The sequence below is a fragment of the Podarcis tiliguerta genome, assembly GCF_965153285.1.
Source record: "Podarcis tiliguerta genome assembly, chromosome: 2".
NCBI lineage: Eukaryota > Metazoa > Chordata > Lepidosauria > Squamata > Lacertidae > Podarcis > Podarcis tiliguerta.
Genome location: NC_139535.1, coordinates 13,798,094 through 13,822,470, shown reverse-complemented (window position 1 = coordinate 13,822,470; position 24,377 = coordinate 13,798,094). Strand labels below are relative to the sequence as shown.

The 24,377-nt window shown below is 48.5% G+C and overlaps 2 protein-coding genes across 2 annotated transcripts in view; one reads left to right on the top strand and one right to left on the bottom strand.

Moving 5' to 3' along the window:
- The window catches only part of ABHD16A (abhydrolase domain containing 16A, phospholipase), a 37,295-nt gene extending 36,623 nt beyond the window's left edge, over positions 1–672 (bottom strand). Inside the window, exon 1 of the mRNA XM_083425804.1 lies at positions 375–672. Coding sequence (XP_083281930.1) covers positions 375–506 — 132 coding nt within the window. The 5' untranslated portion in view covers positions 507–672. The remainder of the gene's footprint in view (positions 1–374) is intronic.
- A 958-nt stretch (positions 673–1,630) lies between these two features.
- Positions 1,631–21,499, top strand: LOC310670802 (lymphocyte antigen 6 complex locus protein G6f-like). Its single transcript, XM_083426557.1, has 6 exons — positions 1,631–2,729; positions 5,361–5,621; positions 8,434–8,757; positions 13,990–14,128; positions 16,643–16,680; positions 21,161–21,499. Exons 1-6 carry the CDS (start codon positions 2,621–2,623, stop codon positions 21,211–21,213), a joined length of 924 nt encoding a protein of 307 aa, XP_083282683.1. The 5' UTR covers positions 1,631–2,620; the 3' UTR covers positions 21,214–21,499.
- The last annotated feature ends 2,878 nt before the right edge of the window (positions 21,500–24,377 follow it).

Below are 24,377 nucleotides of genomic sequence, written 5' to 3'. Positions count from 1 at the left end.
TGGAAAATATCCTCAAGGCCGGAATAATCCATCCCCACCCCCGTGTTTTATGATGGCCTCATCCCAGAAAGGTGGCCCCAGACCCTCCAGTAATGACATTGTCCACGATGGGCGTGTGCCATGTTTAAATAAGGGGCTCAGTAATTGGATTTTTTCATACCTCTTCCCCCACAATCCTAATGGTATCGCCCACTGGTATCCCGGACTCTCCATGAGACTTAGGCTGCTCTATGATGACATCAAGGAAAGCAGGGCAATGCCCACCCCCTTCAGAGTAATGGTTTCGCCCCCCAACCCTATGCATGTAAAGGGCGACGAGGGAGATACCAAGTCTCCGAGAGGGGGTGGGAGAGAAAAGAGTTTATAAACCTCACCCAAGACGGTTCTAGCGGGGCCTGCGACGTGTCTTCTGCCTCGGCCCTGAGGCGACGGGGTCTGATGGGGTCCCGCTCCCGGTAGACCCGGTACAGCCGTGGGCCCAGAACGCAGCTCAGCAGCTTCGCCATCTTGGGACGGACCTGAAGCCAAAACGGCACCGGCAGGGAGAGGGTGGGGAGGAGCTACATTTCCGGGTTTCGTACAGGAAGGGAACCGGGACAAAAGACTTCTGGTCTCTCCCCTCCCCACTTTTCTTTCCAGAACGCGATTCCGGCGCCTGCTCTTCCCTTCTGCCTTCTAGGGCCGCTAACGCAAGGGGGCGTCCGCGTCGCTCTAGCCCTTAAAGGAACCGCAGCCCTATTTTGCTGGAGAATAAATCCTATTGAGTTTAGTGGGATTCAGTTCCAACCCTGCTGAGGATGTTTAGGCATACGGTCCAGTCCCAACCTTATTTACACAAATATTATTATTGTTGTTATGATTATTATCAGTGCTTTTTTCTGGGGGGCGGCACAGGGGTACGCATACCCCTAAACATTTTGTGAATTTTTGTCCTTTTGTCCATTTACTGTATTTATTGCTCCTGATTTGAGCTATAAAATGGTGATTTTCTTGAGTCAAAATGAGAGTACCCCTGAACATTTTTTTAAAGAAAAAAGGCACTGATTATTATTATTATTATTATTATTACACTGGATAGAAATCAAGGCATGGATGTAACCAGGATTTGTGTTTTTTTTTTTTTAAATATAATTTTTATTAGTTCCAAAACAGCCAGATTTTTAAAATTTTGTTGGGGGTACCCATACTACAAGCTCCGAAACAGGGTCCAAACATCACTTATATTGCTGCTTTAATTAGACAGTTCTATCCAGTTCTGTCCAGATAGTCTCTTTGTTACTTTCCTCATCTTCCTGTTGTTATCATATATTCCTTTCTTTGCGATCTCTGATAATCTTCACAAGCGGGTTGGAAACAATAACCAGGATTTGTGTTGTGGGGGAGGGGGGAGAACCTCACTTAAGTATTTTTTATTGAAAAATCTTAAGAACTGCTAAAACATAGGAAAAACTATCATTATTATTTTTTAATCAAACATTGGTAGAATTAAAACTATTTGTATTAAAATCACACAAATAATTACAATAGAAACAGCATAGTAGCAGCCCTCTCACGAAAAGCAGTCGTTCCTCCCCCCCCCCCAAGCCTCTTGGAACAAGAAGATAGTCACCCGCCGGTGGAAGGAGGGCAAGGAGGGAGCCAGGCTAGCTTCTCCAGGGAGGGAGTTCCAGAGTCTGGGAGCTACCACTGAGAAGACCCTATCCTGCGTCCCCACCGAGCATGTCTGTGAGGGTGGCAGGACTGAGAGAAGGGCCTCCCCCCTGAAGATCTCAAAGCCTGGGCAGATTTATATGAGGGAATGTGCTCTTTCAGATAGCTTGGGAATAAGCTCTGTGATTTTAGCAGGACTTACTTCCAAAATAAATAGTTTTTGCAGCATAAGAAGTGTTTTCCTCCTCTCCCCTCCCCAGTCAATAAATCCCACTTCTTTCTAATCACAGTCACAACAACCTTTTGAGGTAGGTTAGGCTGCCTCAAGGTCACCAGTAATCTTTATGGGGAGTGAGGAACCTTGGGCTCCCATGTCCTAAAAGGTAAAGGGACCCCTGACCATTAGGTCCAGTCGTGACCGTCTCTGGGGTTGCGGCGCTCATCTCACTTTATTGGCCGAGGGAGCCGGCGTACAGCTTCCAGGTCATGTTGCCAGCATGACTAAGCCGCTTCTGGCGAACCAGAGCAGCGCACGGAAACGCCGTTTACCTTCCCGCCAGAGTGGTACCTATTTATCTACTTGCACTTTGACGTGCTTTCGAACTGCTAGGTTGGCAGTCCCATGTCCTAGTCGAACACTTAACTGTAGCACCATTCTGGCTTCCAAACAAGCAGGACTCCTTGCACAGGACATTTGATGGTCTTTCTTTATATATCCTCTCCCTCTTGCTACTTCCGTCTTCCCCACAACAAACAAATTCATGCCCTTATTGATAAGCCAGCCTCCCTGTGCCCTCAGGGTATGTCGGATGTAGATATGACTTGATGCCTGTATTCTTTGCCTTCCTTTGACGCCTCAGCAGTTTATGTTTGAAAGAAATAAAATAAATACAGCATATGAGTCAACAAAACACCACAGTAACAACCCAGAAGAAGAACCCTGCTAGAAGAGCTCATTCTGCTGCCTGCAATGTCCAGCCAGAAGCATCTCCCCTCCAAAATGGATGGCGGCCCTCAAAATTTCAAGGCGGCCCTTGCTGCTCTGGCTGCAATCTTCTTGCGGCTTGGCGGTGCTGAACGTAAGATTCCTCTCCCCACCCGCTTTCTGAATTGCATTTGTTTTGGTAATGGCGTTGATGAAAACCCATGAATCTAGGCCTAGAAGTGATGGGCTGGTTTGCATATGTTTGGGACTGGAGGGGGTGGAGGCGGCGCCAGGCAGCTCTGCCGGGGAGAGGTCAGAAACAGCTTACTGGGTGTGGTGGGGGTACTGCGATAGCTTCCTGGCAGGTGGGCCGCTGTTGCTCACTGGGAGGGGAGAGGCATGGTGCAAACACGCTAGCAGGAGACCAGATTGCATACCCTCCAACATTTTTCTGATGAAAATAGAGGCGTCCTATTCCATCATCGGATGTGGGTGGTGCTGTGGGTTAAACCACAGAACCTAGGGCTTGCTGATCAGAAGGTTGGCGGTTCGAATCCCCGTGACGGGGTGAGCTCCTGTTGCTCGGTCCCTGCTCCTGCCAACTTAGCAGGTCAAAAGCACGTCAAAGTGGAAAAGGGCAAATACCTGCTCTCTGCTGCCCTTGGAGGGCAGGACTTGACCTAAGGTTGCAGGAGAGTAGGTTTAAGCTGAGCAGTAGGAGAAACTCTTTAAGGCTAGGAAAAAATTGGCAATGGGAGCAGTTTGTTAGATGTCTTCAAGGAGAGGCTGCTGTGGATGCTCTAGCTCTGAATTTGCCCATAGGAACCCTTCCAACTCAATGGTAAAGGTAAAGGGACCCCTGACCATTAGGTCCAGTCGTGACCGACTCTGGGGTTGTGATGTTCATCTCGCTTTACTGGCCTAGGGAGCCGCATACAGCTTCCGGGTCATGTGGCCAGCATGACTAAGCCGCTTACCTTCCCACCAGAGTGGTACCTATTTATCTACTTGCACTTTGAGGTGCTTTTGAACTGCTAGGTTGGCAGGAGCAAGGACTGAGCATCGGGAGCTCACCCCGTCACAGGGATTCGAACCACCGACCATCTGATCGGCAAGTCCTAGGCTCTGTGGTTTAACCCACAGTGCTACCCGCGTCCCTAACTCAATGATACTGGTTGTATAATTTGAATGAATTATTCATAGGATGGCTGAGGCTCATCCTGGGGACCACACTGGGCAAATGGCCTTCCATGTTTCTCCACATTATTTTCAGTTGGCCGGAGGGTGTGGGAGGAACTTTTTGCCAAATGTTCTCAAAGTAGGTGGAATGGGAGGGAGTTTTTTCTTCAACGGTTCTTGGGAAGGCAAGGGGGTGGGAATATTCTCTGAAAAATTCCCTCAGTTTGAATGATTTGGCTCTGTAATACTGAACAAAACACTGTTGCTAGAGCATAGTTGTGGATGTTGGAGGTGACAAGCTCAACGAGGAGGGCTGTAATGAGTGGAGGCCAAGCCCATGACAACCTTAAAATCTGTTGGGTGGGAGCCATAGTGTCGGCTGAAATTCTCCACTTGTGGAAGGACATCTCACTTAACGTTGTCCAGAGAAGGGGCTGAGATTCCCCAACGGTTCAGGGGGAGCCTGACCAAAAAAATAAAAATTTAAGAGAATGTCTTGTTCCGCCCTACCCAAACCCAATGGTATGACTCCAAACAATGCAATTCTGGGCTGCATCAATAGGAGTATAGCATCTAGATCAAGGGAAGTAATAGTGCCACTGTATTCTGCTCTGGTCAGACCTCACCTGGAGTACTGTGTCCAGTTCTGGGCACCACAGTTCAAGAAGGACACTGACAAACTGGAACGTGTCCAGAGGAGGGCAACCAAAATGGTCAAAGGCCTGGAAACGATGCCTTATGAGGAACGGCTAAGGGAGCTGGGCATGTTTAGCCTGGAGAAGAGGAGGTTAAGGGGTGATATGATAGCCATGTTCAAATATATAAAAGGATGTCACATAGAGGAGGGAGAAAGGTTGTTTTCTGCTGCTCCAGAGAAGCGGACACGGAGCAATGGATCCAAACTACAAGAAAGAAGATTCCACCTAAACATTAGGAAGAACTTCCTGACAGTAAGAGCTGCTCGACAGTGGGATTTGCTGCCAAGGAGTGTGGTGGAGTCTCCTTCTTTGGAGGTCTTGAAGCAGAGGCTTGACAACCATATGTCAGGAGTGCTCTGATGGTGTTTCCTGCTTGGCAGGGGGTTGGACTCGATGGCCCTTGTGGTCTCTTCCAACTCTATGATTCTATGATTCTTCTGTTTCTAATGTTAGATATGGCACTGCCAGTTATGGGGTTTCCAATGGCGTGTCTTCCAGATGTGTTGGACTGAAGACTCCCAAAATCCTTTGTTGTTGGCCATGTTGGGTGATGTGAGCTGTGTTCCAAAACATCTGAGGTGTCTCTCTTGTGTCTCCTGTCAGTGTGGTATAGTGGTTAAGAGCGGTAGTCTTGCAATCTGGGCAACCGGGTTCGATTCCCTGCTCCTCCACATGCAGCTGCTGGGTGACCTTGGGCCAGTCACACTTCTCTGAAGTCTCTCAGCCTCACTCACCTCACAGAGTGTTTGTTGTGGGGGAGGAAGGGAAAGGAGAATGTGAGCCCCTTTGAGACTCCTTCGGGTAGTGATAAAGCGGGATATCAAATCCAAACTCCTCTTCTTCTTCTTCTTCTTCTTCTTCTTCTTCCTAACCTCCTGGGGCCTAACAAAGCCTTCTCTCCCCACAAGTGATATATGCAGAGAAAGGCTCTTCGCCAGAGCTGCCATGTCCTGGCAAACGTGGGGAAGTATCCTGGTACCTTCAGCAAAGCGGACCCACCCTTCTCTTTTCCAAGTGGGAGAACGGCCCCGTGACTCGTCTCCCAGAGGCCTGGGATCGCCTCAGCGTGCTTCCAAACGACTCCCTTCAGTTTAGCAATGTGACGGACAGCGATCACGGCAGATACTGGTGCAGCTCGGTCAATTATTACGACCTGGTGGTCACCACAGGTGAGTGGACCAGCGTTAAATGAGACTGAAAACACACTTAGGGTCCCTGCCATACCTGTTACTGTTTTCTTAATATGTGGAGTGTTAAGTTGTGGGAGAACATATCAGACGACACAGCGATTCTTCAAACAGCTCTTGTTTATTCACAGGCCAGAACAGAACTGAACTGAAGGGTTCAGCCAGCCTGCTTATATAGAGCTCCACTAGAACGCAACAGTAACCATTTTCTGTAACTATCCAATCACTGAACGTCACTTTCAATCCCTTATTTGCATATGTGGACCTGAGTGAAAACTATCTACAGTATCCCCCTGCTGGCCCAGGATGAGAACTTCAGTACATAAAATGGAGCACTTATGACTTTTGTTTCTCTTTTTTTAAAAAAAAAAAATATAATTTTTATTCAGTTTACAAATAAGACAAATTAATACAATTCAAACAATTTATAAAACCATTCTCTCATTTTTTGACTTCCCTAAACTTGGCTGGTACTCCTTCCCTTCTCAATTTTCCACACATTTCTTGGTTCATATCTACTTCTTAAATTAAATCTGCTTTCAATTCATAATTTTAACTTTCATTTTTACAAAGCTTCTCTGAATGTTACAAGCATTATTTGTTTTTCACTTAAATTATGCATATATTCTGAGAATTTTTCCCATTCTTCAATGAATCTCTGATCTCGTCGATTCCTAATTCTTCCTTGACTTTTGTTTCTCCTATGGAAAAATAATAAAATCCATTTAAACTGACGAATCCCCAGCTCCTATCTTATTCTGAGCCCTTTCTAGAGGGCCGTACGACTGTAGTTCAGTTCAGTCTGTGGCATCTCCAGGCAGGGCTGGGGAAAACCCTTGTCTGAAATCCAGGAGTGCCGCTGCCATTCAGCAAGGCCAGTCCAAGACATTTTTCTGCCTGAAGCAAATGACAAGATGGTCCCTCCCCTCCTCCTTAAATGTACAGAAGCCTACCAGGCTGGAAGTTAAATCTTACTACGAAACTGGACACAGGGCATTGTCCTCTGCCCAGGGGTGCCAAGTTGAATAAAATTAAAAAAAAAAGGGGGGACGGGGGAGTAAGGTAATGCCCACCCCACATAATCAGCCACAAGATTCAGTTTGTTGTTGTTGTTGTTTAGTCATGTCCGACTCTTCGTGACCCCATGGACCAGAGCACACCAGGCACTCCTGTCTTCCACTGCCCCCCGCAGTTTGGTCAAACTCATGTTCGTAGCTTCAAGAACACTGTCCAACCCATCTCGTCCTCTGTCGTCCCCTTCTCCTTGTGCCCTCCATCTTTCCCAACATCAGGGTCTTTTCCAGGGAGTCTTCTCTTCTCATGAGGTGGCCAAAGTATTGGAGCCTCAGCTTCAGGATCTGTCCTTCCAGTGAGCACTCAGGGCTGATTTCCTTCAGAATGGAGAGGTTTGATATTCTTGCAGTCCATGGGACTCTCAAGAGTCTCCTCCAGCACCATAATTCAAAAGCATCAGTTCTTTGGCGATCAGCCTTCTTTATGGTCCAGCTCTCTCTCCCCCCCCCCAATAATTTTTTATTAATTTTCCAACAAAAGTATACAATTTTATCCAAATTTTAACAAATTAATTCTTTTTGGACTTCCTTCAGCTTCTCTGGCAATCATCCATATTTATTCTTCAGTACGCATTCCCTTCGTTGTATTGCCATTTGTCTTCCCTCCCCCTTCTATTTCTTTTTAACAATACATCTTAACTTTTACAGTGCTTCTTGAAACCCCACTAGCGTTGTTTGCACATCACATACATTTTTCAGATATTCTACAAACTTTCCCCAGTCTTCGATGAACTTTTGGTTTCGCACATATCTAATTTTCCCAGTTAGTTTATCCAGTTCCGCATTGTCAGTTTCATTCTCCATTCTTGTATCGTCCTTGTATATAAATATTTTATTGGGTGTGTGTGAAGAGACCTCAGCTCCTGGGAGTTGGTTCCTATGCCTCTGCCACACCTGAGGGCAGCAGGATAGCTCTGGAGGGGGTTGGGCAGAGCAGGAAAAGTGGCACAACAACGCTCTCTGCTCTGCACCTCTCAGCATCTGCCGCCTAAGGCGGCTGCCCCGCTCTGTCTCATAGAATCATAGTGTTGGAAGAGACCACAAGGGCCATCGAGTCCAACCCCCTGCCAAGCAGGAAACACCACCAGAGCACTCCTGACATATGGTTGTCAAGCCTCTGCTTAAAGACCTCCAAAGAAGGAGACTCCACCACACTCCTTGGCAGCAAATTCCACTGTCAAACAGCTCTTACTGTCAGGAAGTTCTTCCTAATGTTTAGGTGGAATCTTCTTTCTTGTAGTTTGGATCCATTGCTCCGTGTCCGCTTCTCTGGAGCAGCAGAAAACAACCTTTCTCCCTCCTCTATGTGACATCCTTTTATATATTTGAACATGGCTATCATATCACCCCTTAACCTCCTCTTCTCCAGGCTAAACATGCCCAGCTCCCTTAGCCGTTCCTCATAAGGCATCGTTTCCAGGCCTCATCATAGGGCCGGCTCTGGCAGTCAGTGTAGGTGATGCTGAACCAAATGGACTGATGCCTTGACTCGTTCTAAGGCCGCTTCCTACGTTCCCTGTTCCCAATAACCGCTGCCATTGGTGGGAGAATGAGTTGGCTAGGCCAGCCCTACCCTGGCGGAGCCTCCTGTCTCTGAATCAGCGAGTCCTGGATCCCTGGCAATGAAGAGAAAGGCGCTAAGCCCACCCCACCTCCTGCCCCGGTCCCAAATGCTTCTTGCATTGAACATGGCACACCAGAGATGCTTCTTTCCCCTCCAGGCACTAAGCGGATGCTGGAGAGCAGACGGTCTGATCTCGTGTGCTACGTCCTGAGCTGCTCTGTCTCGAGCAAGAAATTAGACGATAATGTGGTGAGCTGGTGGGAAGGCAAGAGGGCTCTCCAGCAAGGTGAGAAGGAGAGAGACTACAACATCTTCAAAGGTCACAGGGCATCTCAGCTCCACATTTGCTTGAGGGAAGGGAAGGAGACCAAAGAGAGAAGAGTGAAGTGCAGCTTTGCTGAGAAGCAAGAGATCACCTTCCGTTTGACTGGGAAGGAACAGGATCTGTGCGGCTGCTGCGGTTGGCTGCCCTCTCCTCCAGGTAAGGGGCTTTCAAGGCATTTGGGCTACTTTGCAGGGAATCTGCTCTCTAGGGAGGGGGTAACTAAAGTTCTGAAATAGTGACGACTGTGTCAGTGGCGTAGCGTGGGTTGTCAGCACCCGGGGCAAGGCAAGTAATTTGCGCCCCCTAACCCGGGGCAAGGCAAGTAATTTGCGCCCCCCCCACTGCACTGTCCCTCCCCCAGATAGTCCCTCGCTCTCTCTCTGCACCGCACCGCACGCCTGGCACCCTCCCCTCCACAGTGGGCGGCGACCCGGCGGCTCGGATCGGATTCGCACAGCCAGCACTGCAGTGAGAGAGAGTGAGTGAGCCAGGTAGGGGCAGAGAGCTGCGAGTGCGAGCGCGCCCCCCCCCCAGATGTTGCGCCCGGTGCGGCCGGCCCCCCCTGCACCCCCCACGCTACGCCACTGGACTGTGTGCATATATTTGAAAGGGCTGTGGAATCGCTAACTGAGGGGAGGGAAACACAGAGCCTCGTTTGAAAACACACCTAAGTCTGTGTACAGACGACACAGAAAGTAGCTGCTGCTTTAGGCGATGTTATCGCACAAAGGTGCGTACAGTCGCAAACCGCTGTGTACAAAAGCGCCCTCTGAAGAAATTACTCCTGTGTGTTTCAAAGGCTACATGCCTGCACGGCTGCAGATTGCAATATGTTATTGTTGCAATAACAGCAGGTGGCGCTGTGGTCTAAACCACTGAGCCTCTTGGGCTTGCCGATCAGAAGGTCGGCGGTTTGAATCTGCGTGACGGGGTGAGCACCCGTTGCTTGGTTCCTGCTCCTGCCAACCTAGCAGTTCGAAAGCAGTGCAAGTAGATAAATAGGTACCACTGCAGCGGGAAGGTAAATGGTGTTTCTGTGTGCTCTGGCTTCCGTCACGGTGTCTCGTTACACCAGAAGTGGTTTACTCATGCTGGCCACATGACCCAGAAAGCTGTGTGTGGACAAACACCAGCTCCCTAGGGCTGGAAGCGAGATGAGCACCGCAACCCCATGGTCACCTTTGACTGGACTTAACCATCCAGACATCCTTTACCTTTACCTTTTACCTTTATTGGTGCAATAATAGGCTGCTTGCACATCTTACATTTAAAGCAGATTTCCACACCCCCCAGAGAATGTTGGGAACTGTAGTTTTTTAAGGGTGCTGAGAAATACAGCTTTGTGAGGGGCAAACTACTGTTCGCAGGATTCTTGCGGTAGGAATGTGCTTTAAATATAGGTGACTCTCAACTTGGGCGGGGATTGCGTTCCGGGGTTACGATACGATATGATACGATACAATATCTTTGTTGTCGCTGTCCCATACAGAACAATGAAATTTAAAAAATCTACATAAAACGTTCAAAACCCCCTAAAAACTCTGAAACCCCATTTTAAAATACAATATACTATAGAGACTCCTTATGCTGCGTTTCGAACCAGAATTGCATTTGCGTAGAAACTGTTTCTCAGGCGGCTAGTCCTAATCTTAATAACCCTGTAGCTTCTTCCAGAAGGCAGAAGCTGAAAGAGATCATTTCCAGGGTGCGCACTGTCCTGCGCTATCTCTGCAGCTTTCTTATGGCACCTGGCAGCATAGATTTGATCCAAGGTGGGAAGAGTGCACCCAATTATTCTCTCTGCAGTCTTTACAACCCTGGACAGCATTGTTTTTCCCCTGGCCGTGCAGCTCCCAAACCACACACACAGCTTATAGTCTCTCCACAGTACAATGGTAAAATGCCATCAACAGGTCCTTTGAGACATTGTTTTTCTGGAGGATCCCGGAGGTTAGCATGTAAAGCAAAAATTGTTTGTATTCAGTGGTGGGTGGGATTGCAAAGGTCTTTTCCCCTGGACGCTCACACACTTTCTGAACCCCTTTACTTTTTATTTTTCCCGCCAAGTGCATGAAGCTGCATGTGCACAAGTTAAATGTGCATAAGTTGCAAGTTACCTGCACTTGGTGTGTATGTAGCCATCTTGCATTCGGTTAGATTTATTCCAGACCATCCACACATAATTCTGCTTTGTTAGTTCTGCAGCGTTCTGCTAGTAGCATTGCTTATGGTGCCATTGCCATCTAGAGGTGCACTTTTGAATTACAGCACAACAAAACGGGACAAAACAAAACCTCTGGAATGTTCGTGATATGAAAAGTTAATGGGATTTTATCAGGAAAGTGCGCGTCCCAAAACCTTTGCAGGTGCAAGCTGTAGTGAGAGCAGGATAATATAGAACTACTTCAAAACTACCATGAGCACAAATCACCATTAATGCACAATAAAAAAGACATCTAGATGCAATGCTTGAATAGTGTCCCCCACTAATGCATCAGCTGGTCAACGCTGTATTGTTTAATAGTACCGGTATTCTGGAAAGGATCCCCTAGCTCAGTAACCAGAGCGCCTGCTTTGCATGCAGAAGGTCCCAGGTTTAGTCACCAGATAGGAATAGGACTGTCCCCTGCCTGAAACCTGCTGCCGCCAGCCAGTGTAGACAGTACTAAGCTAAGTGGACCAATGATCTAACTTGGTGTAAGGTAAGGTTACCAGATTTTTTTTCAATGAATCCGGGGACACTTTAATTACTACACATTCAGGGCGTTGATGCTGCAGCGATAGCGGCGGCAGAGGGGCCGCCGCCTTGACCTCAACTACCACGTTTCACCTTCCTCCGGGGTTCTATCTCCTTTCTCCAGGAGCCTGGGCAGCCCCAGGCTCTTTGATGGTGGTGGTGGTGGTGGTGGGGAAGCGGTGCACGGTGGGTCAGGCATGGAAGGCGGAGGAGTGTGGTGAGACTCAAGAAGCAGGATGCCTCCCTTCCCATCAAAGCAGCCCCAATCCCATTCCTGCTTGCATGCAAGCAGGAGGGGGGCGGCAGTGGCGTAGCGTGGGTTGTCAGCACCCAGGGCAAGGCAAGTAATTTGCGCCCCCCCGGCTGCACTGTCCCTCCCCCAGATAGTCCCTTGCTCTCTCACCGCACCGCACGCCTGGCACCCTCTCCTCCACAGTGGGCGGCGACCCGGCGGCTCGGATCGGATTCGCACAGCCAGTACTGCAGTGAGAGAGAGTGAGTGAGCCAGGTAGGGGCAGAGAGCTGCGAGTGCGAGCGCCCCCCCCCAGATGTTGCGCCCGGTGCGGCCGGCCCCCCCTGCACCCCCCACGCTACGCCACTGGGGGGCGGGAATCCCTCAGCTGAGAAGGGAGGCTTCACACTGCCTTTCGGAGCAGTCCCATCCCAGCTCCTACTTGCATGCAAGCAGGAGGGGGTGGGGAAGGCAGTGCAATGCCTCCCTTCCCATCAGAGCAGCCCCAATCCTGTTCCAACTTGCGTGCAAGCAGGAGGGGCCAGGGAGCCCTCAGCTGGGAAGGGAAGCTTCCCGTTGCCTAACTGAGAGATCCCTGCCCCCTCCTGCTCGCACATAAGCTCTGACAGGCAGCGTGAAGTCTGCCTTCACAGCTGAGAGATCCCTGCCCCACTCCTGCTTGCACGCAAGTAGGACTTGGGAGGCTGCTCCAATAGGCGGCATGAAGCGTCCCTTCGTAGCTCAGTTGCTGGGGCCAGGGAAGGTGGAGGCAGCCCGGAAGCTGCATCTTCGAGCCCCTGCACCACCATCATATGGGGACTTCCGAGCAGCTCCAGAAGCCAGCCAGAGCCAACTGCTCCGGGCTGCTGAGACTGCCGCTGCTGCGTTTCCCGGGGACATTAGATGAAATCTGGGGACATTCCGGGGATGGAATTTGTCCTGGGACTTATCTGCAAATCCCCGGGAAATGGGGACGTCTGGTAACCCTAGTGTAAGGCAGCTTCCTACGCTGTTCCCTGCTCGATGTCATATACTGGCTGGGTAAAGAGGATTGATGGGCGGCATCAGCTGGGCAACCCCCTGGGGAAGAAGGCTCAGAGCCAGAGTGTCAGGGAAAGGTCTGAAGCAGAGGATTGGGGGATGCATGCTCAGGCAGATCAGCTTCCCTCAAAAGAGGAGCTGAGGGGAGCCTCGCCCTCTCTTGTTTCCAGCAGTCTCAGAAGCAGAGGGAGACACAGACACAGAGCAGATTAGACAGGAGTTGCCTAGCTGCGAGATAATGACAAGAGAAACAGAAGGGAGGGTACAGAGAGCAGAGAGGTTATTCGAGACTGTGCAGGACCCTCCCTCTCCACGAACTAGGAGATCCGAATGTATTAGAGAACAAAGAGAATAAAGAGGAGGAGGAGGAACTTCCTGTTGGTGAACAGGATGTTGCCGAAGATGGAAGGGGGAAGAATTGGAGTAGCCAACTGCTCTCTTTGTGGAAGGAAGTGGATTTTTGCTTGCAGCCTGATGCCTGAATAAAAAGGACTGTACAATATAAACTGCTCGATAATCGTTATCTGTGAAGTTACCAAAGGGGGAGGCAGACTCTCCACGCATGACACAGAGGCTTGGTGGTGGGACAACGGTGAGCAGTCAGAAGGGGAAGACTGGGAGGCGGAGGTGTGGGAAGCTGAAAAGGTAACAGGGTTTAGTGAGCAGGGAGAGTCTGTGGCAGAGAGCAGCCCAGAATCAGAGGCAGAAGCGGAGGCTGGAGAGGAAGGGGGCAAAGAGGCAGAGTGGTGAAGAAGCCAAGGAAACTCCCTCTCCTGCTGTGACAAGCTCATCTTCCCCCTGGTCTCTCAGGACCAGAAGAGGCATGAAGTGGGAAGAACAACGAGAGAGAAGATGAAGGAGCCTCAGGTTGTTGGGGAAAGACCCGGGAGAGGAGCTGTAGAGAGCGGTGGGAAGGTGGGGACATTCACTCCCTACTGGGAAGAGTTGCTGTGATCCCAAGGCCTGCACTGTTCTGGTTTCTTTGAATAGAGAGTTAACTTCTAAGGCACTGGGCATTTTATCGCTGACCTGATCCTGACACTCTAGTACAGTGGTACCTCGGGTTAAGAACTTAATTTGTTCTGGAGGTCCGTTCTTAACCTGAAACTAATCTTAACCTGAGGTACCACTTTAGCTAATGGGGCCTCCTGCTGCCCCTGTGCGATTTCTGTTCTCATCCTGAGGTAAAGTTCTTAACCTGAGGGACTATTTCTGGGTTAGCGGAGTCTGTAACCTGAAGTGTCTGTAACCTGAAGCGTCTGTAACCCGAGGTATCACTGTACCAACATTTTGGGAATCAAAAGGTTGGAAACCTTCTCTGGTGCACTGTGGGGGAGAAGCTGGAGCCAGGATTTCATGGTCTTGTTCTCTCCTGTAGGAAAAGTAAAAGGTTGCTCAACGCCTCCATGTCCAGAAAGTGAAGGAAATGGGGGCACCTGGATCCCGCTGGCTGTTTGTGTCACGCTGCAGTCTCTAATCATATTCGTGCTGGGAGTGCTGCTATGGAGAAGCTGTCGGTAAGTGGAGAATTGTCCTGACCAGGCTGGTGAGCATCAAGAGGAAGGGAAGACCTTGGATCGAGGTCGTAGGGAGTTGTTGTTGGTCAGAAAAGATGGTACAGAGCTAGGAAACCAAGCGGGGCTGGTTTCAAAGAGTCCTCATTGCATTCAATACAAACGAAACTTTTCCCGAGCTGCATTAAGTCCTGTAGAACCAGTTCTGCTCATTCCCAACACGGTTGGTTTGAGCCAGGAAAAGTTAGCTGCGGAGAGTGGCTACTGGCCAGCACCTGGGACGTCACCACCTCTGCAAAGCATTTGTGTGTTTTGAGTGCACAGGTGAAGAGTGGGTGTGTAAACAGGTAAGTGTCCTTGTGTTGGTTTATTAACGGTAATTCCCCCCCCCCCAAAAAAAGGCAGATAGCTGGTCTGAAGGACCCAGCGAGGAGCAAGATTGCGAGCTGACTCAGGGAACTTGCATGAAATGTAAGAAAGAAAAGGATAAAAAAAATATGAAACTGTCACACCAAATCTCTGTGGCTACCACGTTTGGAAAAAGCATATATGGGTCTGATCACAGCATCTCAAAAAGGGAATTGCAGAGTTGGGAAAGGTGCAGAAAAAGCCGGACAAAGTGATCCAGGGGCTGGAGCAGGAAGGAGGAAAAGGCACAAATGTTGTTCCTATTCAGTGGTAGGCAGGGCTGGAGGCAAAAATGGGCATCTCAAGAAATGTACATTTTACCACAGGAGGCTAGCTGATGTCCTCACCCCTGCACCCCACGGTGGCCTCCACTGAAAGAGGGAAGAGGCCTCACCCGAGTTCAAGGGAGCATCCCAGCCACCTGGGGTCCGAATCAGGACTGGTGAGGGGGTGGCAGCCTAGGGAGAGTGCTGAGGGCCACACAGAAAGGCCTGCAATCAGCTTCTGGGCCACAGCTTTCCAGTCCCTATTGGACACCAGACACAGGCCACTTCAACCCACACCCTGCATTTAACACACATTTATTGATTTTTGTTTTTAAAAAAATTTAATTAATTTTCAGTCACAAAAAATCCAATATGTGCCATGTTATATTAATACCAAACAGCAATACCAATTCAAATACATAGCCAGCTCCACAGGGGCAGAGCCGGTTCTCAAATGGAATTTTTTGATATCTACCTTCAAGAACAGCTGACGGTAACATATTTAGTCTGGCCAGTGTAAAGGCCCGCCTAAGTTTTGGAATGGTTAAGGTAGACAAATAAGGTGCCCAAAAATCAAAATGGGAAGGGGGCAGATAAGCGTACCAAGCACTAAATTTCTTAATATAGGCCAGATTATTCTGCTGCTCAATATCCTTCATGCGCTGATCAATAATGGTTTTTGCCTTGGGGAGACCCATTTTCAGAAGATGCTGTGCTTGTAGGCCACATGTAAGTAGTTTTTGATGCACTACTTTGGACCACCGACTTCTATGAGCATCTCGTGCTACTAGAGGTAATAGTCCGGATGGGTTTAAATTTAAACGAAGCCAATAGTTGAATGTTCTTATCCAGGTCCGGATCTCGACGGAGAGGAGGCCAGTCTCCAGCCGTAGGGCCGCATTTGGTACGCATGATGGAACGGCTAGAATCTGTCTTAAAAATTTAGACTGGACCGTTTCAAGTGTGCGGCAATGATTTCCCGTCCAGATTTGGGCAAATACAAATCAATCACATAGCCAATTATAAATTTTGTGTGGCTTCCAACGTGTTGTACGTCAAGGTCAGATTCCTTTTAAATCTGCCTCCAGACTATCGCTCAAACCAAATACAATCCATTATTGATAAAAACCCTTATACCACAGCTACAATAATTAACTTCAATTTGCAATAACACATATAGTAGTTTGTAAGTTCGCAAATGAAGTTCTCCTTTCTTCTTCCTGTGTGAGGTTTTAATTTCCATCGTTCCTTTAATTCTTTATCAAATATTATGTCCATATTAATTACAGTGGTACCTCGGGTTAAGTACTTAATTCGTTCCGGAGGTCCGTTCTTAACCTGAAACTATTCTTAACCTGAAGCACCACTTTAGCTAATGGGGCCTCCTGCTGTCAGCGCGCCGACGGGGTCACGATTTCTGTCCTCATCCTGAAGCAAAGTTCTTAACCCGAGGTACTAGTTCTGCATCTGTAACCTGAAGCGTCTGTAACCTGAGGTACCACCGTAAATGTGTTTTTAATGCATAGCTGTCAACTTTTCCCTTTTCTTGCGAGGAATCCTATTCGGAATAAGGGAATTTCCCTTTTTAAAAAAGAGAAATGTTGACAGCTATTTTTTAATGTATGGCGAGCATGAGACCTATGTGACTGTTAGGATTTTTATCTATCCGAGCTGCTCCAGCTAGCGGTACTGTTGTACTATGTTTTGTGTAGATCATGTGAGTGTCTGAGTGAACGTGAGACAGGAAGTCTGAGTACTGTTGGAAGTTGCCCTGCTGGCCAGTGGGTGACACCGGACGGCAACCTGCATTTCTGTTTTCAATCTTTCCCATCTCTCCTTGCAGCCAGAAGCATCCAGCCCACCTTGAGCAGCTCAGGAAAGGTACGTGCTTGGAGGTCCCCTGGCTTCTGTGCCTACATTCAGGGATGTTTCAACATCTGAAGGCAGGGAAGTTTTTAACGTTTGACATTTATTGTGCTTTTGTTTTTAATTCTTTATTGAAAAGCAAAAAGTGCAAAATTACAAGTGCGCAGAGTAAGACACAAATAAGAAGCAGCAGCAAGAAATACTACCCATTTGGAAAACAAAACAAAACAGGAAAAAATATATTTTGTGGGCATTACAATATGTTATTTTAGTTATAGTGTTTGTAATATTTTGTCGGGACGCGGGTGGCGCTGTGGGTAAAAGCCTCAGCGCCTAGGGCTTGCCGCTCGAAAGGTCGGCGGTTCGAATCCCCGCGGCGGGGTGCGCTCCCGTTGCTCGGTCCCAGCGCCTGCCAACCTAGCAGTTCGAAAGCACCCCCAGGTGCAAGTAGATAAATAGGGACCGCTTACTAGTGGGAAGGTAAACGGCGTTTCCGTGTGTGGCTCTGGCTTGCCAGAGCAGCGATGTCACGCTGGCCACGTGACCCGGAAGTGTCTCCGGACAGCGCTGGCCCCTGGCCTCTTGAGTGAGATGGGCGCACAACCCTAGAGTCTGTCATGACTGGCCCTTTAATATTAAATACCTTTAATATTTTGTTGGGCAGCCTGGCACAGTGGCTGGGACAACCCGATCAGATGGTTGGCATATACCCTATTTTTCGCTCTATAAGACGCACCAGACCACAAGACGCACCTAGTTTTTGGAGGAGGAAAACAAGGAAAAAAATATTCTGAATCTCAGAAGCCAGAACAGCAAGAGGGATCGCTATGCAGTGAAAGCAGCGACCCCTCTTGCTGTTCTGGCTTCTGTGATAGCTGCACAGCCTGCATTCGCTCCATAAGACGCACACACATTTCCCCTTACTTTTTAGAAGGGAAAAGGTGAGTCTTATAGAGCAAAAAATATGGTACCATACTTTTCCATGCACAGTGGTACCTCTGGATGCGAATGGGATCCATTCCGGAGCCCCGTTTGCATCCTGAAACGAACGCAACCCGCGTCCGTGCGTCTGTGCACACATGGGTTGCGATTCGCCGCTTCCACGCATGTGCGTGATGTCATTTTGACCGTCTGCACATGCGGCGAAACCTGGAAGTAATGTGGAGCGCAACCTGAAAATATTCTTCCCGAAGCTACTTCAACCCGAGATATGACTGTATAAGACGAGGGTTTTTAAAATTAAAAAATAATGTTAAGAACTGGGGGTTGTCTTATACCCAGATAGTGTATAGGGTGTGTGTCATTTGTTGCTGCTGCAAACTGGAGATTGTCAGCGGCTACTGGGCGTGTTATTGGTGGTTGTGGCAAGGGCTGTTGTTGATTAGCTGTCAATTGGGTGGGCGATTGGCAGCTTCTGCCAGCGAGGGGACAGACGATAGGTGGCTTTTGCGACATGTGCTAGTGGCAGCATATGTCAGTCAGGTGAGCGGTTTTTGGCAACCCCCCCCCCAAAAAGCTGCAGAATGTCTGGGCCACCCCCCGTAAAAAAAGCTGAACAACTCTGGGCCATCTCCAGAGCAGGGACCGAGCAATGGGAGCTCACCCCGTTGCGGGGATTCGAACCGCCGACCTTCTGATCGGCAAGTCCTAGGCTCTGTGGTTTTAACCCACAGTGCCACCTGCATCCCTTCTCTTAATTTGGAGTCCCCCAAAATAGGGGGCGTCTTATACATGGGGGTGTGTTATACATGGAAAAATACGGTAAACATTATTGTTGTTGTTGTTATTATTATTATTATTTGGGGTGGAAAGTGCAAAGGAAAGTGTGGCTGGAAATTCAGCTGGAGCAAGGAATTCTGGGTTGGCTAGGGGAGAGGTCTAGTGAGTTGGAGCAGGGAGGGTTGTGGGTTGAGCCTCGCAGTACGAGGCCTGCTTAACTTCGGCCTAATTGCGTCTTGGCACGGACATCAAAAGCCCTCTAGCCTCAGCCGGGACGATTCGCTTCACATACCTCTGTCTCTGCCGGGTCGGATTGCAGCCATTAGCAGCCTTACGCTTGTGTAAGCGCTGTGGATCTGGGCCCATAACCCTGTTGTTGGGATGCAGCTGGGAGACAGGGGCAATTGGCAGGCCCACAGCTGGCTCCAGCCACTGGCTGGCAGCCGGGCAAAACTCTGGTTCTCAGAACAGCATCAAAACTGCGACTCAAGCCTCAGAAACCTTGAGAGACTGAGCACGCAATCCAGCAGAGATAAGAACTCTTTGCAGCGGAAGTAGCGGACAGAAACATGTGTAAGCATATTTACAGCATTTATTCAGCAGCAGGACAAAGGGAAAACATGTCTTCTTCCCTCCGTGTCCAAGCAAAACAGCAGCATTGCGAAAGCAATATACAACGGAAGTTCCCAGCAGATTGTGCTGGAAGTAAACAGACATGTGACATACAACAACTCCACATACAGTGGTACCTCGGGTTACATATGCTTCAGGTTACATACGCTTCAGGTTACAGACTCCGCTAACCCAGAAATAGTGCTTCAGGTTAAGAACTTTGCTTCAGGATGAGAACAGAAATTGTGCTCCGGCGACGCGGCAGCAGTAGGAGGCCCCATTAGCTAAAGTGGTGCTTCAGGTTAAGAACAGTGTCAGGTTGAGTATGGACCTCCGGAACGAATTAAGTACTTAACCCGAGGTACCACTGTATCTGTTCCTCTTAAGGTGGAGCGGAACATCAATATCCTAACAGTCCAAAGGTAGGATGGAAGACAGAGGAATTTTACCCTCTGTGCAGGGAGCTCTTTCAATGAACATGCTTATTGTTTCACTCATTTCCAAATGTGGTCCGCCAGCCCTGGGGTACTGCCAAATCCCAGTGTTCGTTGAGTCGAAGATCCTGGGTTCATTCTTTTGCGTCTGCAGGTAGGACTGGCAGAGACCCCCTGCCTGAAACCCCGTAGAGGAACTGCCGGTCAGGGTAGAAAGTCCTGCTCTAGATGGACCAAATTGTCTGACTTGGTATAAGGCAGTTTTCCATGCTCCACTGCTACATGCGGGAGTCTTCCTGCTTCTTCTGCTAAAGAGGGGGGGGGGGCGAGAGAGAAGTATTGGGTGCCATAATTTTGTGATCCAATAGGTGGGAGTGTTTGGCAAGTCAGACCAACTATGCACAAATAACTGATGAGGTGGTGAAATTGTCCTTGCACTGTGCTGTGTGCCAGATTGCAGATAGGGGCATGCATAAATAAATAAATCACAGCACATACAGAACTAAAAATAGTGAGGGCTTATCCTAGAAACGGTTTTCCTCAAGTTTGTTTATTTTTTAAGTGAGAGAGCGTCCAGCTACGCAGTCCCCCCCCCCTGAAATGGCCGAGCCCTGTTCAGGAACTGCATCTGCTTTCTGTGTGAACTAGACTCAAGCATAGGTAAAGGTAAAGGGACCCCTGACCAGAGCAGTGCACCGTTTACCTTCCTGTCGTTTATCTTCCTGCCGGAGCGGTACCTATTTATCTACTTGCACTGGCATGCTTTTCAACTGCTTGGTTGGCAGGAGCAGGGACCGAGCAATGGGAGCTCACCCCGTCGCGGGGATTTGAACCGTCGACCTTCTGATCAGCAAGCCCTAGGCTCTGTGGTTTAACCCATAGTGCCACCCGTGTCCCTAGACTCAAGCATACTTCATACTTTTCAAGCACATAGCTTCTTCCCCCAAAGAATCCTGGGAACTGTAATTTGTCAAGGGTACTGAGATTTGTAGCTTGGAACTATACAGTTCCCAGGATTCTTTGGGGGAAATCATGCGGTTTGAATACGTGGTGTGGATCTGCATGCCTGGGGTAGGATAATAGTTTATTGTTTCTGTGTCTGCCTGTGAGCCACGCTGCGTGTTTCGTTAGAGGGTTTTTGAGAGCAGAAATGTTTTAGTTTCTGTGTCTCTGTGAGTTCTGCAATTCCATCGCACAGCGGATGTAAAATTTGTGATCAGAATTCAGCACTGAGAGAAACATCAGAGAAACGTTTTCTTTTTCTTTTCAAAACGGAAGCAGATAATAGATGATTATCCCTCCCCCAAATTCTGAGCAGAATACAGTGGTGCCTCAGGTTAAGAACTTAATTCGTTCTGGAGGTCCGTTCTTAACCTGAAACTGTTCTTAACCTGAGGTACCACTTTAGCTAATGGGGCCTCCCGCTGCCGCGGCACCGCCGGAACACGGTTTCTGTTCTCGTCCTGAGGTAAAGTTCTTAACTCAAGGTACTATTTCTGAGTTAGCGGAGTCTGTAACCTGAAGCATCTGTAGCCTGAAGCGTCTGTAACCCGAGGTACCACTGTAATGCATTTTGCAAACTAAGCAAACACAACCAATTGCGTAATTGATTCTGGCTGTGGCAAACACCCCTTGTTTTGATATAATTACCTTGCGCGGGATTTTGATTGTGAAGCCCAGAGCGTAAACAGGTGAAAAACAGAATGACTCATCTCTCTGTCATTTCACAGATGTTTCCAAGTTGGACGGCACATCACAAGTCTATGTGAATGTCAGGACCTAATGAGAGATGCCTGCTGTGGCGAAGGAAAGCCTTTGGTGCCCAATGAGTCAGCCAGCCCTGGACCACACCCAGTGGAGCTTGTATGCTGTTATGACCCTCCGGCATTAACTTTTTCCAGGCATCTGATTTTATCTGTCCTTCCAGGGAAGACTTTCCACCTTGCCAAACCTTCCCTAGATTTCTGCATAATGCTCGTAGGTGGAAGGATCAGGCACAGAAAGCAATTCTTCCTGCAAGATATCTTATTATCTGTGTCTGTTTTTCATTTGAAGCAGTTTCCTGCCTGGTCTCATGTCGAATATTTAGGGAGGCCATCCTTTCAGCATCAGGATTTCGGGAGCGGTTGTACTGTTAACAGTTGGGGCTTAGCCACACGTATCTTTTGCCTTGGTCCTTCCGCACACAGGTGTGCACTTTGAAGCTCTTTGTCCGAGCTCCCCTTTTCCCTCAACGAAAACCTGCTATTTACTGTCGAATCAGAGCAAACTGTAATCCGCAGAAAACCAGAAATTGCCATTGTTGTGCTTCAGCTTTAAAAAGCAGGTTTTTGTAGGAAAAGCTCCGGGTGGGGGGTGGGGTGGAGCTCAGACACAGAGCTTTAAAAATGCCTGGAAAAAATGGGGGGGGGGGAAGGGAGGGGAGGAAAGTGTGGTTAAGAGCGATAGACTCGTAATCTGGGGAACCAGGTTCGCGTCTCCGCTCCTCCACATGCAGCTGCTGGGTGACCTTGGGCTACTCACACTTCTCTGAAGTCTCTCAGCCCCACTCACCTCACAGAGTGTTTGTTGTGGGGGAGGAAGGGAAAGGAGATTGTGAGCCGCTTTGAGACTCCTTAAGGGGAGTGAAAGGTGGAGTATCAAGTCCAAACTCCTCCTCCTCCTCCTCCTCCTATTCTTCTTCTTCTTCTTCTTCTTCTTCTTCTTCTTCTTCTTCTTCTTCTTCTTCTTCCAGCAATAAACATTAAACTAAACATTTCACCAGCGGAACAGGTACACTGCTAAGTGGTTTTAACTTACCTTGGATATAATCCTGTGTCAGCATGTGAAGTTATATATATATATATATATATATATATATATATATATATATATATATATTCTTTATTGAAAAATAAAAAGTACGAAATTACAAGTGCACAGAGTAAGATAAGACACAAAAACGAAGAAGAAATAGTACCCATGTTGAAAACGAAACAGAACAAGCAAATGAAGAGATATTGTGTACATTACAAAAAAGGGGAGAAATTTGTTATTGTAGTTAACCAGACCTTAATCTAATATAGTATTTATAAAAATGAATTCCAAAAAATGTTAAATTTGTCTATGGCAAGTTTATGTTTCTACACAAAGTTTATACATGTCTTCGATTATTAAAAGGAGCTGCATTTTTATTTTTCCGGTTCATCAATGTTGTGTGGTGCTTTTCAGAGCACGATCATGAGCATCGTCGCTTGACAATAAGCACCAGCCAAGCTGCTGTTAAAAGCACAGAAGCTGGGATCTTGGAAGAAGTTGGCAGCTTTCATGACCCCTGTGTGCAAGGGGAATTCCTGCCCGCCCCCCCAGGTGCAGTGTATCCTGGAAAAGTGTGACAGGGACTTGGGACCTGCAGGGCGGAAAAGCAGAGAGGTCAGTCGCAGGCAAAGGCAGAGCCCAAGACAGGCAAGAGCCAATAGGTTCTCCACTGAGCCCTGTCATCCCTGCTGAGTTCTGCAAAGGCAACCCTGAGACTAAGGAGGAGAAGGAGGAAACATTCTCATTGTCAGGGCCGTCTTTAGTATTTGCGTGCTGAGATCCCCCAAACACCCCAAGCCCAAATAACTCACACATCACACATTAATTTTTGTTTAAGGTTTTTGGCATAATTTTGGCCACAACTTTATTCAATATACAAATTGTGAGTGGTTGCTTAGGCATTGGTTAAGACTAGCTGTCCCCCCTGCCTTTGGGGACAGCACTGACTTCCGGATTCCAGCGGAAGACAGTGTGGAGGAACAAGATCAGGGATAACTGGAGCTACGACACAGACCCTCAGCTTCTCCCCGCATGCTCCTAGGGGCATACGCGGCCCAAACCCGATTCCAGGGGTTTGGACGAAAGGATGGTAAGCCCCTGAATTCCTTTACCGGAATTCCCGTGCAGCAGCAGCTTTGGAGGGGCAGGCACAGCCAATCCATACCCCTCCACCAACCAATTTAAACCAATGCCTAACCGCCAACCTTACAAGTTGTGACGATTTGCTACGCAGTAGGCGAAAACCAGATGGCACACACTAATCAGCCAAATGGAAAAATTCCTACCAGGCCCTCACATCAAAGCGAACGACCCCTAGACAGGCATAGCAAGGTCAAGGCGCAAGCCCCAAACAAGGGAGGGTGGGCGGGCGATCCGATGCCCACAGCGAAAGAGAAAGCAGCTTGCTGTGGGCCAGACTTAAATATGCTCTGATCCCACCCCCAAATTGGCAACATGCAATTTGCCCCAGCAACAACACAACCAATCCATGCCAGGCCCCTTCCTTCAATTCTGCCTGGCAATTACAGGGTGCTTGTCTGGTCCCAGCCGCAACACGTGCTCTCCCTTAGTGAGAACACGCTATGTGGTGCCGGGGTGCAAAGATCCACCCAACGCCCCCCCCCATTTTTTTAGGGGGGGGCAGGTCAAAGGTGTTGAGCTTTTATGGAGGGGAACAGCCAAAACCACTAACATGAAAAAATAGAAAGCGGCAGTGATAACGCCCGTCTTCCGTTTTTGCGATCATGCGAAAATGAAAGTCACCACTTGGGAGCTCCACCGGATACATTGATTCTGCAGCTCTTCCACAAAAGACAACGGAAATGATGATGATGATGATGATGATGATAATTATTATTATTATTATTTACTATTTATACCCTGCCCATCTGGCTGGGTTTCCCCAGCCACTCTGGGCGGCTTCCAACACAATATTAAAATACAATAGTCTATTAAACATTAAAAGCTTCCCTAAACAGGGCTGCCTTCAGATGTCTTCTAAAAGTCTGGTAGTTGTTTATTTCCTTGACATCTGATGGGAGGGTGTTCCACAGGGCGGGCGCCACTACCAAGAAGGCCCTCTGCCTGGTTCCCTGTAACTTGGCTTTTCGCAGCGAGTGAACTGCCAGAAGGCCCTCGGCGCTGGACCTC

Bases quoted from the DNA above. Each gene is read 5' to 3' on its own strand.
- LOC310670802 (XM_083426557.1), top strand. From the start codon at position 2,621: ATGTCCAGCCAGAAGCATCTCCCCTCCAAAATGGATGGCGGCCCTCAA. The intron at 5,622-8,433 runs GTGAGTGGACCA...TTTCCCCTCCAG, and splicing joins CGACCTGGTGGTCACCACAG to GCACTAAGCGGATGCTGGAG. The intron at 8,758-13,989 runs GTAAGGGGCTTT...TCTCTCCTGTAG, and splicing joins TTGGCTGCCCTCTCCTCCAG to GAAAAGTAAAAGGTTGCTCA.